Below are 12,879 nucleotides of genomic sequence, written 5' to 3' on the forward strand. Positions count from 1 at the left end.
AGGAAGCGATGCGAGCCTAGCAGGGCTGGCCAATGGAAAGACTGGGAGGAGGTGACGACAGGAAGAGGGCACCAATAGCAGCGAGCGACCGGGTCCGCCCTACCCTCAGGGGAGGTGTGTCCGTCAGGCGGGGCCGCTCGGGCCTCCGTGTGCCACAGCGGCGCCACACCGGCGGGGCCGCGCCAGCGGGTCCCCGCCAGCGGGTCCCGCCCAGCCCCAGCCCCGGCGGCGGGGAGGAGAGGGGAGGGGAGGGGAGGGAGGGAGCGGGGGGTGGGGGAGCAGATCTCCGCGCGCTGCCCGCCCCGCAGCGCGTGCCATGGCGGCCAACGAAGACCAGGAGGTGAGTCTGGGCCCTGCCTGCGCCCGGGGCCTGAGGGGAGCCGGCCCGGGGCGCTCCTTTGCAGCGAGGGGGAACCTCCGTGCGTGGAGAGAGGAGGCGGTTGGGGTCGGGAGGAAAGAGCCGGCCGCTTGAGCGGGTGAGGGGAAGGAAGCCGGGCGGCGGCGGGGCGGGAGGGGTGGGGCGGCCCGGGCAAGCGGCGGGGCCGTGCGGAGCGTGTCAAACCGAGCGCCGTGTGCGGGCTGACGGCGGTAACCGGCTTGTCCGTGCTGCAGATGGAGCTGGAAGCGCTGCGCTCTATCTACGAGGGAGACCTGTGCTTCAGGGAGCTCAGCCCCGTGTCCTTCCAGTACCGGGTAAGGCGGGGGAAGGTCTACGGGTCTCTGCGGTGCAGGCTTCGCCTCGAAGCTGCTCTGTATTTGACATACCGGGCGTTTTCTGAAACGAACAGGCGTAAGGCGGGCAGTGAAGACTCGATCAGCAGGCCGTTGTTTCAGAATCTTTGGTATGATGATTCTTGATAGTACAATGCTTTGTCTTTAGGAACCTGTTCCCAGCACAGGTTTGGCAGCCCTTAGCTGGGCATCCTACCTACACATCCATGTACTTCATAGGTAGAGAACCGGCAGACTGGCTGCAGGAGCCAGCCTGCTGAGTAATGCTTAATAATACTTAAACTAGGTAGTCAGTTTCTATATAAAGCTCTGAAACTGCCTTATTGCTAAATTACAGTCTTTTGTCCAGAGATAGCTGGCGTGCCTTGTCTACTTGCTAAAGAGAAAATTCACAAAATGCTTCAGGTATGTACATTGATACAGTCTGCTCAGAAAACACGTACAGGGAGTGCTGAGCTTGAGATTTGCAATTTTCCAAAATTTAAAGACCTGGAAGTTCTGGGCACAGACTGAGACAAATCTTTAGATTGCCAGAGAAATTTATTGATGAACACTCAGGCACATATGGGACAGAAGGGAGACTTCTGAAAATGCTATATGCATATTACCTTTTTGTAACTTCTCAAATAACTTCAGAATAACATCAGTAGTTGTAATGAAATATAGGTCAACTTAATTAATGGCACATGAATCCCATCCATTTAAGCTCAGCCTTCCTTCATTGATAGGACCTTTATTAGTAAGTTTAATTTCTTCAAAAGAGTAAATGCAGCATATCTGCAAGCCTGCAGTGTATCATTCTACATTTTACTAGCTTTGGTCATTGCTAATATTTATTAGACAAAAAATAACTGTCAACAGTTAGGGCAACTCAATTTAAATACTGTAAAACTTAGTGGCAGAGAAGGGCAGTAATACATCTTTCCTATGAAGGAGAATTTGTATTATGAGAAAGCATAGTGCAAGTCAATGCATGAGAAGGTAGAAAGAATTAGTATCCCATTTTTCTGAGCCTCATGTCTCACACATCTTGCATACAAAACACAGCTGTTTTGTAATCAGTGTGCTATGAAATTGAGATTAAATATTTTTTAAATATTGAGAAAATGTAGCAGCAACAGCATTTGAAGTAAGACCACCCAATTTTTAGGTTGCACTGAAAAGGAGGAGCATGATCATGTCAGGGCTTTCCTGAGGCAACTCTGTAAACTGCACCCCCAGTTCTCTTCTTGGCACTGGTGGGAACGGGACTGCTACACTGTAGATGATGTCTTGAAAAATGTTGCAGATTCTTGATGTAAGATGTTATTTATTTTACCTTTAAAACAGATGCTTCTGAATGTCAGTTTGTCCACTCTGCTGAAACAGACACTGTGAATAAAAAAAAGCACCAGCTTTTAAAAAAAATTAATGTACGGTAGCCTTACCTTGATTAGGACTTTTCTTCTGGTTACATGTCATTCTATAAAATTTGATGAAGCCAGATATGGACTATTCTATAATGAGGGAAATAAGGAAGAATTTTCAGGTGGTTTTAGAATATGGATTTAAGCAATTTTGTTTTCCAAATCATGTGTGAAATGGTTATTTCTGTTTGTATAGCATGCCTTTGGTAGCACCTGTACTAGTTTTAAATTTAAAAAAAAGTTTTTAAAATTTAATTCAACATAATTATAAGGATTGTATGTGTAATTTGGGTTCACTTAATTGATTGGATGTGAATGATTTTTTATATTAAAGTGTGGCTTTTTTAATGTTATGCTTTTTTATCCATTCTCATTCTACTGTCTACTTAAATCTTTTACTACTCATTCCTTCTTATAATGAAATAAAATAGAAGACAGAAGTACTGAAATTCTTATCTGTTGTTTTTTGCTATCTCAGGTCACTAGTTTATCATTCTCTTTATCTCAACACTGTCTTGTGGTTTGTTTTCATATTGCTCTGATCTTGGATGCATGGGAGGGGGAAAGAAGGCTTCATCTTTTCTTTTCTCATATATTATTGTGTAATATTTGGCTTGCAGATGCTGCAAAGTAGTTTTTAAAACAAAGCCATTAAAAAAAATAAAGAGAGCTTTGGATGTTTCTCTTACTTTTCCTAGGATGAAAACTGCTAGGTAGGAGTTGATAACAGAAATTTAGTATTTTTTCTATATAATAGCTTTATTTTCTGATACCTTTATGATGATAATAGTTATCTTAAGGAATCTGGATAGTCTTAAACAGGTGAAAGACATGCATATTGACATTGTAATCTTTAACGAGTGACTGGAAACTGTTGATTTATAAAGTTTTTCTTTTCACTTCAGATAGGTGAAAGCGGAGACCCCAAAGCCTTTCTAATAGAAGTTTCTTGGCCAGAAACATATCCACAAACAGCACCAGTCATATCGATGGATGCTTTTTTCAACAACACAATGTCAGTATTTATGACAGCTTCACTCCCAGCCTCATATGTAGAGGTTTTTTGATTGAGCAGCTTTTCTTCATCTGTCTAGATTATAGTGGAGTTTTATGATTTCTTTTAGATCTTCAGCTATTAAACAAAGTATTTTGGATAAGTTAATGGTAGAAGTTGAAGCAAATCTTGGAACTGCTATGACATACACACTTTTTGAATATGCCAAAGATAATAAAGAGTTGTTCATGGAAAAGCAGCCGGTTAACACTGTGGTAAGTAGGTAAATTCAGATTTAATCTCTTGCTTTTAAAACTGAAAAAAAAAAAAAAAAGGTTATGACAATTCTAAATACTTCATAGCTCTGTCTTTAAGTTGTTAATCAGTATATTGGGTATACCCATGCTAGTGGCTAAACAGTGACACACAGAGTATGGTGCTGTAATGCTCTATGTTCGTAATTGTTACAGTTAATTGTTATTTTGCTATTACACCAAAATGTTTGCGGGCTGCAGTTCTGTCCCATAGAATAACATAAAAATGAAGACTTGGAGCAGAAGCAAAACTAAAGAGAGCTGAAATAGAGATTAAAAGCATCTGCCCAGGGAGGGGGATGGGGGCACAGAGCAAATTACTGCAACCTTCCTGGGATGCAATGGATTACATAAGTGCAGCTCCAGGGTCTTGAATGAGTCAGGCTGGATCTGTTTGTGGCTTCTGTGTTGTACAAGGACGTTATTGGCTTCTGGTGCTGCAGATTTGCTTTGAAGGAGAAGAAGTGGTTTCCATGCTTGGGAAGTCTGAATCCATCTCCTCAGACTAAACCACACTCCATGATTAAATTTAAAAAGTGTAAGAGGTGCCCTTTGCAGCTCTCAAAGGAAATAATTCCAGTCCCCAACCCTTGTTTTAAAACTACAGTCACGATTATATGTTGATTAAATGCTGCAGACTGCTGACAGCATTGCTTCTTTCTGACAATCAAGATATTTCAGTATGTCAGGTTCAGTCATCAAACACAGAGGTATCTGTGGAACAAATATGCAAAATATTAACAACCATTTTTGTCCTTCTCAGACTTCAGTAAGCAATAGTATTGCAATTGGAACTCCTGATGTGCCAGCAAGTAAGAAAAAAGATAAAAAGGAGCAGTTATCCAAAACCCAGAAACGAAAACTGGCCGATAAAACAGGTTTGTTCACTATAATATTTTGTTTGAGCAGTATGAGAATCCAAACTTTATGGCAGTGACATCTTGCTAGGGTCAGGCTCAGCAGTCACTTATTTATAAGATTAACTACTTAAGTCTGTGGTCTCTGTTTTGCTTGTTTCAGATGAATTATTTTTGACTGAGTTGTTAGTTCTGGTCAAAGCAACTTTCTGTAGAGAGGGGATTTCACAATGTTATTGGTTTTGTTTTATTTCTTTATTTCAATATGTAACAGAAGTGCAATTTTAAAAAAATAGTTGTGGGAGGAGAGTGTCTCGAACTTCTGAACATTCACTTTCAACAAAAAACATGTTTTGTTCGTGGGCCCTCATAAATAATTCACATTATTAAAAATGAAATTTCTAAATGAAAATATTTGTTTTGAAACCCAAAATAAAATATTGAATTTAGTTTGTATGCTCAAAATAGAGGTGCTTCTGCAGATACTTTATGCTTTCAATGAAATGGTAGGCTTCTGATTGAAAAGTGTTCAATATTTCAGCTAATCCTGCTGATGACTTTTATGTGTTCAACCTTAATTTTTAATAATGATCTAGATAATACTGTCATATTGGAGCAACAAGTTGTACCCTGTGATAGCAGTTTCTGCATATGATTTTTCTGACCTAATGTATAATTGGCAGATTAAATGTTGATGATATAAAGGAAAAGTTGTGTAAAATTTTGTTCTTTGACAGAATGCATCACTGCTGGTCAGCCCAGCTCATGTTAGAATTGCCTTCTAAATTAAATGTCAAATGGACTGGGGTGTTTTTATTCGAACAGAACTACTTTGAAGTAGTATATACTTAAGACAATAATACCTCTTTTTGTCCTCATGGCTTTGTAGTGGAGAAATTAAAGGTTTGGATCTTTAGAATTTTGTGTGTTAATGTTAAGGAATGGTAAAGATTCCCCTTAGCTTGTATGTTGAAAATAAAACCTTCTTATTCTGCAGATAACAAAGGGGAGCTTCCGCGAGGATGGAACTGGGTGGACGTAATTAAGGTAGCATGACTGTATGATATGCAGTATTATGGAAATACTGCACATGTACATTAAAAATAATTTGTACTTACATCTCAAGGAAACTAATCTGATTTTTTTTCTTGCTTTTCTTCCTAACTTTGTTTGGATTTGACTGTGGTGTCTGATTCATTTCTATGTGCATCCAGCATGTAAGTATTTTCAAGCCATCTTTTTTAATGTTAAAAAGATTTTCAAGAAATAGTAAGAACTGTTGCTCTTTTGGATTCTAATTTACATATTACTCAAATGCTTTAAAATGGTTAGTCCTTCTGAATATTAGAGTTAGAAGGACTTTGATTCCTCTTTGAACTTTGTTGGTCTAGTATGTCTTTTATTTATTGAGCAATTAAATCTTAATTTTATGATGAGAGAGCTTTGTTAGCCAAATGCACTGCAAATATTCTGTGTTCATCTGGCAACAAGATGTAAAATAAAGTCAGTGGTGTTGCCAGGTTCTGGAGGGCAATGGATAAGTAAGCAGAAGGGAGTCATCCCAAGTGGGAGCACTTTGCTGCCTCCTGCAAGCCTGAGTGTTCTCTGCAGCACCTCCTTCAGTGAATATTTATTTTCTGCTTGCTCCCTCTGCATTGATTTCTGCCACCCTCTTGTCTTTGCTGATTCAGTGGAAATCCGTATAGCTGCTTTGCAATTTTGAAAGTAAACTATTTTATTTTACACAACTATAAGTAATTCTTACTGGTGCAGTTGTTAAATAAGAGCAAGTAAATGATGATGGTGGTTTTGGGCAGAGTCATTCTGAGTTAAAAGTGGCTATTTGTAGTGGATGTCTTGAATTCCAGATAGATATCACGATAGATGCACTACATGTAATAATTAGCTTTTAAAAAGTGAGAAATAGTGAATTAATGTCTCTTTTTTATTGTGTAAATTTCCACATGGGAGTTCTCTCAGAGATGCGTGGAGATACTTTTTTCCATTAGTCCATCTTATTTATTTTGGAGACCTGGTGACCGAATCTTAAAATTAAATAGAAGCAGTGTGCTGAGGTTTTTCTGGGGTTTTGCGGTGTTGCTTTATAAAGTCCACTTTTGCATTCAGGAAATAAGCTCATTTAGTGTCTAAGCTTAAGAAATTATTTTTGATGCTTTTCAGTCTTTTCGTATAGTAGCACAATCAGTCTGTATTATTAATTAAATATACATGTGTTCTATGTAAGATGGAGATAATGTTGTTCTTGTTTCCTAATAAATGGCATGGCAGTCTAAACTCTGAATACTTTCTTTTTGTGTCTCTTTTATAGTTAAGCAAAACTGGTTCTAAAGATGATGAATAAAGGACTTTGGTACAAGGAAACTCCACCTTTTAATACAGTACAATTTTGGGTCACCATCTTTCTCTTAATAACTTTCATATTTGTTGGAGTAAACATTTTATAAAACTCAATTTCCTAACTCGCAAACCTAGTCACACAAGTTTATCTCGAGACTATGTGGTCTTCTTTGGAAAAATAGAAACAAACTTGCCTTAAATGAAGGTTAGAATGTGACAAAGGATATAGATAGCTGATGTGGTGAAGTGAATAGTGCTATATGCAATGTTTATTAATTTATATTTTATTCTGTAGTAAAAATCCTGTTATAGTGAACCCAATTACACTGTAAACATTTCCTGGTGTTCTTATTCCAACTGAAGAAAAAAGCACTATAACAGTGATTGGTCACTTGACAGCATAATTCGTCAAAATAAATTATTCCATGGAAACAAGACCTTTGTCATTTGTTTATCTAATATGAATGTAGAAGGAGAACATAAAACTTTTTACATTGTAATAGACTGAAGCTTGTGGTCCCCTCTTCACTAGTTACTGTCTGAAATAGCAAATACTAGCGAAAGCAAGGCCAAATATTCTAGTCTGCTCAAAACTGAGTGGTTTAGCAGGCGTATGTCTTCTTTATTCTTTGCGGTATCCATCTGTTAGTCTTTCTCCAGTGTGTATCCCCACAGATGGTTGGACGTCTGAGGGGAAGGAGAAGTGCTTTCTTGCACGTGTCTCAGTGAGTATTGTGATTCTGTAGCTCTTTCATTGGAGAAATGGGGCATTCCTTGGAGGGGTTGCTGACCAAGTGGTGGCACGGTGGAAGTCAGCACTCTGCCAAATGTGTTGGGAGAACTTTTTTTTTTCCTAATCTGCTATCTTGCATCAGAAAGAGAAGTCGTCTTTGCTATATGAATGGTTACTGACTACAAGATGCCTTAATGTCCCTTATTGTTGTTTGTTTTGAGATGAACTTTAATAAACGCCTATTTATCTGCTGTGGTATGTGTTTATTTTTTTTAATTGTGTATTGCCAACTGCAATTCTAGCGTGAAGTTTGAACTTGCAAAGGATTTTCTGTCACAAAGAAAGCATTCTTAAAAATTGGTGGAAGAATTACATCTTCCCTCTCTCAATATATGTTTACATGTTTTTCAGGGTAGTTGTGTTTGCTGTTAATATGAGGGTCAGTCATCCCACTGAGAATTGTAAGAGAGTCTCCATTATGTTTGTTGTTTCTTTGAAAGTGTGTGCTCCGCCACACGCAGCATTTGGTGAGAGGGATGTTAGAGGTGCAGACTGGATGCTCTGGGCGGTGGTGCCAAGAGCCGGTGTAGCAAATAGAGGATAGTTTATGTGACTGTCATGTTAGGACTTCTGTTGACGGAGTGAAAGTGTTTATGCTACTGTCTGTGTCAAGAGAGCTTACATACAACATGTTAATACCATTCTCTTAAATTCTGTTTTAACAAAGGAGGATACACTAAATATATTCCAAAATTACAGCTCGTCTTCATCGATATAAAGAAAAAAAAAATGTGAATTGTTGTGACTGCAGGTGAAGGAAGAAAAATTGAATTTGTTCTGTGCTTTTCACTCTTCTGAAGAGACTGTGGACATCTGAAAGAAATATGGTGTGTATTGCTGTCATCCAAGAAGCTGTACTTTTTTTCAAACACTGGGTTTAAAAACCAGTGAGTGTATGTTCTTCCTCAGTAAGGAAAATACTTAAAGAATTCTTAATTTCAGAAGGTCGTGATTTCTCTATGAACTCAACTCATGTTTAGTAAAAACTGGTAAAGTATACAAGGCAGGACTTTTTTCAAATGACGCAATCTTGTCTTTGACATAAATGCGAGGCTTATGGCTACATCTGAGCAAGAGTGTGTGGCAAGGATAAGTTGCTGTGGCTGCACACTGCAGTCCTGTGAGAAGGAAGGGCATTCAGCTGTAGTGTCTGACAGCATCGGAACAGGCCAGACATTTTCTTTTCACAAGGTTTCCAAGGGGAATTGACTTGTCTTTGCTCCGATCCTTGGTGTATGAGTCAAGTTGCCATGACAATTTATCTGAATAGATTAGTGAGGGAGGGCAGGGGAAGGATAGATAAAAACCACATCTCTTGCTTTGATGGTGTTACTGTGTGTAATGGCAAACTCGTGAAATGCCTGTTTTTTCAGCTCCTAGTCTGCCTGTAAACCACGCACTCTTGTGAAGATACCTGAGCAATCTTCTATAGTTCTGTTAGTAAATGTGTTTGTTTGGAAGTCTTTTTTCAAGGAAAATATTTTGCATTGGGAACTTCTCTATCAATTCTTTGCTTCTATGCAAATTTGGGAAGGTAATTTTTGTCATTAAACCATTTTCTCATAAGGCACGATGGTTGGAACGTGGTCATTTCAAAAGTCTAGGTACTTTATATTACGGAAAGGCCTGAGCAGCAACAAGTGAGGGGAAGGGAGGGAAAATGTAAAGAATCTTACGAAGATAGGCACAACTGTAAATAGAGATCATGACTACAGAGGGAATTCTAAACACTGTTGAAAAACACACCACCACCACCACCTATTTTCAAGTAAAAACCCACTGGCAGTGAAAAAATGGTGGTTTATGCTTTATTTCAGTAGGGCAAGAGTGTTTTGCTTGTAGGGCTATACAATATATTTGAATAAATGGGTTTTGCAGTAAATCTTTGATTGGCCTGAGAAAACAAATGTCAATACTAGTAACAGTAAAAGTAGCAAGTGTCTAAAATACAGCATGATTGGAAAGGAATTTGTCAGTTTACAAAATTTTCCATTCTGCCTAGATAGTAATTGCCTTGCTGAAGCACCAGTTGAAAGAGCTTTTAAAAAATACCTTTTATCTATAGTGTTGTTCTTGCAGTAATCATTTGGAAATCTCCTCTGATCAAGCATAGCTTACTTTTTTCCCTTTTTCAAATTTGTCTCTGAGAATCTTTCCTTGGGACAAATTTGGTGTGGAAAATTGAGGTGGCAATGCCAATGCTTAAATGAAGTTTAGGTTTTTAAGCCGAAATTTGGCTTAAAATATTTTTGTTCCTCAGTCTTAGTACATATTTGAATTGGTTAATATTCCTAGTGCCTTTGTTGATTTACTAATTAATTTTAAGATATGCTTTTTTTTTTTTCTTCAGAACTTTCCTCAGCAGGCTGTCATTTTGTGGTTTGTTTGCTGTTATGGAGGCAGGGAGTCTCCCTCTCTTTCCTCCCCGCTCTGTCAGTCCTTGTGGTGCCCTGGAGCACATCACTGGGCAGTGCACTTGCCGGCCTCAACTTACAGGAGATGTTAGCACAGGATGGGTGCAGTTTTTGCTATAAAATGATTTGGTATCTCTGAAGCACAGTGACCTGTTCTCAAAAATCTGTTCAGATCTTTCTGTTGTCAATACAGGTATTTGAAGAATACAGGAGGAAAAAAAAAGTATGGCAGGGGTACAAGAACTGTCACTATCACATTGGTATTTTATACTTTATTTTGAATAAAAACTTCAGAGCAGTCTTAAATTGTATTTGTGTGCTGTTAAATACAGGTTCATTCAGTGCTATTAGAACCAAGCCCAAAGATGCTTCATTGCACTGTCATGTATCAAATCCCAGGGAATAACGCAGAGTTTCTGTCAGTGGGTTGGGAGGAGGAGTGACAGCTGTGACTGATGAGCCGCGTGTCCTCGTGTCTCCTGCTCAGCCCCATGCTCACCCTGGCACAGCTGACATGGAAATTGGGGCTGCTGATGTCTACAGTACCACTGCAATAGGTTGGACGTGGGGTGCGTAGATAAAGCAGGCCCAGCTGATGAGCTATTAGATTTTGGTCAGTAAAATAGGAGTATGGAACGAAAACCAGCATTTATTCATACAAGACCTTCGGCAGAAGTGCAAATGTAGGGAGTCCTTTCATTTGAGGCAATACGAGTGATTTTGAGTTATACTGTGAACTTCGTGCTGTGAAAAACATGGAACTGGTTTGAACCAGAAATAGTTCCACTTTGCAAATTGTTTCCTTCTACTGTGTTTTGTGGCTTATAGTATGGCATCCTAAGTACTTGTTAACAGCAGAATGAAGAGGGGAGGAAATGTTTGTTCAACAGATAAAACACCAGAAGTGTGAGAGTTCTGGGTGGACTGGAGGAGGAAAAACATCCTCATATGTAAAACTAGAGGAGCGTAGGGGATAAATCTTCATTGCTGCAGGACAATACAACAAAACAATGGCTAAGCTTAGGGTTGCAGAGCCATAGACTCTGGCATGAGGTGGGGTTATGGTAAAAGACAAGAGGATTGTAGATTTTCTTTCTGTTGCTGTCACCTATTCTGTCACCAACATGGATTTGGCTTCGTCTCAGAATGGTCTGCCCCATGGTTTTGAGAAGAATTTCTGTTTGCCTGACTTTGTGCTTCCTGCCCACAGAAGCAACCTCTTAAAGTCTAGTGCACTCCCAGAATTAAGACAAAACACATGGACTAGGTGCTGGAAAATCATGTTAGAATATTTTATATGGGTGAAATAAAGAGTTAACTGTTTCTCTTCTGTCTCCTTCATTCAGAGCAAAGTGAGGAGTGACTCTAGATGGCTGAGTTACACAAGACATATGAGAGTCTATATCCAGACACCAGTGTCCCATGTCAGAGTGAGAGTTTGTCCGTCTAGTTTAAAGTTTACATAACTATCCCTTCCTGAGCTTTCATGGTAATGGTTCCTACAGTAGCATGTGTTTTAAGTATTTATGTCTAAATACAGCAGAAATTTGAAAACTTTTGCTGTGATTACCTGCTGCGAGTTGCTTATGTTGTGAGGTGGGATAAGGTCACAGCAATCAGAGAGAAAGCCAAACTATAACTGCACAACCTTAGCGGAAAGAAATGGGGTTATGTGGGTGTCTCTGAGGGCATAATTTCTTCTGCAGTATCTTTATTACTGGTAATGATCACTGAAGTGAAACAATCAGTCTAGGATGAGTTTTGAAGCTATCATTCAAGAAAAGATAATCTGTTCCTTCTCAAACAGTTATCTGTTACAGTGACACTGAGAGGTGATAAACATAAACATAGTCTTGTATAGAGTCACTCTTCTGAAAAGGATCTTGAAATCAAATGTCTCTGTCAGTAACACATTTTATTATTTCCTGCAGGAAAAACACATGAAGAAAGCATTACTATCTAAAAAGCTGCTGTCTCTGCCATAGAGAACCATTTGATCTCTACTTATAGGGAAAACTATGGTTCAATTGACCTTGAAGAGACAGAATTTATAGTAGTATAGGGAAAGTGCAGAAGCCTGTTTATAAAAAGTACAGAGCCTCTATAGATGGTGAACAAATTTGTACAGCATGATCAGGTTTGTATTTTTCTCTGTAGATCAGAACTAGAATATTACCAGGTTTTAGTTAACTGGCATTCAGCATGACATTGATTCCCTCCCCCCCCCACCATGCCATATGTCTTTAGATGATAAAAGTACAGGATGTAGTATAGAAATTTATCTCCTAGATTAAAATAGTGCTAAAGTTACAAATCCACTCAAAGGAAATCAATCTTCCTCAGAAGTAAGGATGTGTCAGAATTAAAGCTGCCTATGTGATGTTTGTATGAAAAAAGAATGCATAGGAAGATTTTCTTTCTGTGACTACATGGGGTTTGGGGGTTGGTTTGTGTGGGGGGGTTGATTGGTTTGGTTTGTTGGGGTCTTTTTTGTTTTTTGTTTGTCTCCCTCTGGTAGTGTCCAAGCAGATGCGTAGTGCTTTGCTTCCTTCTGTCTCCAGTAGCAGGAAAGCAGTACAAAAATGGTATGTGCCTAAATCTGAAAAGGGAAGAAAGTTTTCACTTCATAGAAATGAATAAAGTAACATAACTGTCCTTGGAACGAAGTGGACATTTGAACAGGTATAGAGGGAAATGAATTTGTTTTAATAAAACTGTCTGGATCTCAGTGGCTTTAGTGCCTATTTCAGAGTCTGTCCCCATGCAGTGGATCTGTGACATGTAAATGCTTATGGATAATTTAAAGTTGACTTTATAGCTACAGTCCATATGGTTAAGCATTGCGTTCAATAAATTTGTGTTACAGAAGTCAGTGCAGATTCCAATGTATTGTTAATGACCTCTAGTTCCATCCCTTTTCATTTGATGGAAGGAGAAGAGATATACTATTCCCTTCCCTGGGACACAAGACATCCACGTGTATGCTGCCAATGAAGGCTACCTGGATTTGG

General features: G+C 39.1%; 1 protein-coding gene across 4 annotated transcripts; it reads left to right on the forward strand.

Annotated features, from left to right (window-relative positions):
• The first annotated feature begins 17 nt into the window (after positions 1 to 17).
• On the forward strand, positions 18 to 7,645 carry RWDD4 (RWD domain containing 4). 4 transcript variants are annotated; one of them, XM_065837432.2, is made up of 7 exons: positions 231 to 340; positions 613 to 693; positions 3,044 to 3,153; positions 3,263 to 3,407; positions 4,210 to 4,324; positions 5,301 to 5,350; positions 5,518 to 7,645. In XM_065837432.2, exons 1-7 carry the CDS (start codon positions 317 to 319, stop codon positions 5,599 to 5,601), a joined length of 609 nt encoding a protein of 202 aa, XP_065693504.1. In that variant the 5' UTR covers positions 231 to 316; the 3' UTR covers positions 5,602 to 7,645. The 4 variants fall into 4 exon arrangements, with proteins under 4 accessions (XP_071663748.1, XP_065693504.1, XP_065693503.1 ...); XM_065837431.2 differs by lacking the exon at positions 231 to 340 and adding an exon at positions 1,082 to 1,137; XM_065837430.2 differs by lacking the exon at positions 231 to 340 and adding an exon at positions 1,070 to 1,137 and having other exon boundaries at positions 620 to 693.
• Positions 7,646 to 12,879: the final 5,234 nt, after the last annotated feature.

The sequence above is a fragment of the Patagioenas fasciata genome, chromosome 4, assembly GCF_037038585.1.
Source record: "Patagioenas fasciata isolate bPatFas1 chromosome 4, bPatFas1.hap1, whole genome shotgun sequence".
NCBI classification, from domain to species: domain Eukaryota; kingdom Metazoa; phylum Chordata; class Aves; order Columbiformes; family Columbidae; genus Patagioenas; species Patagioenas fasciata.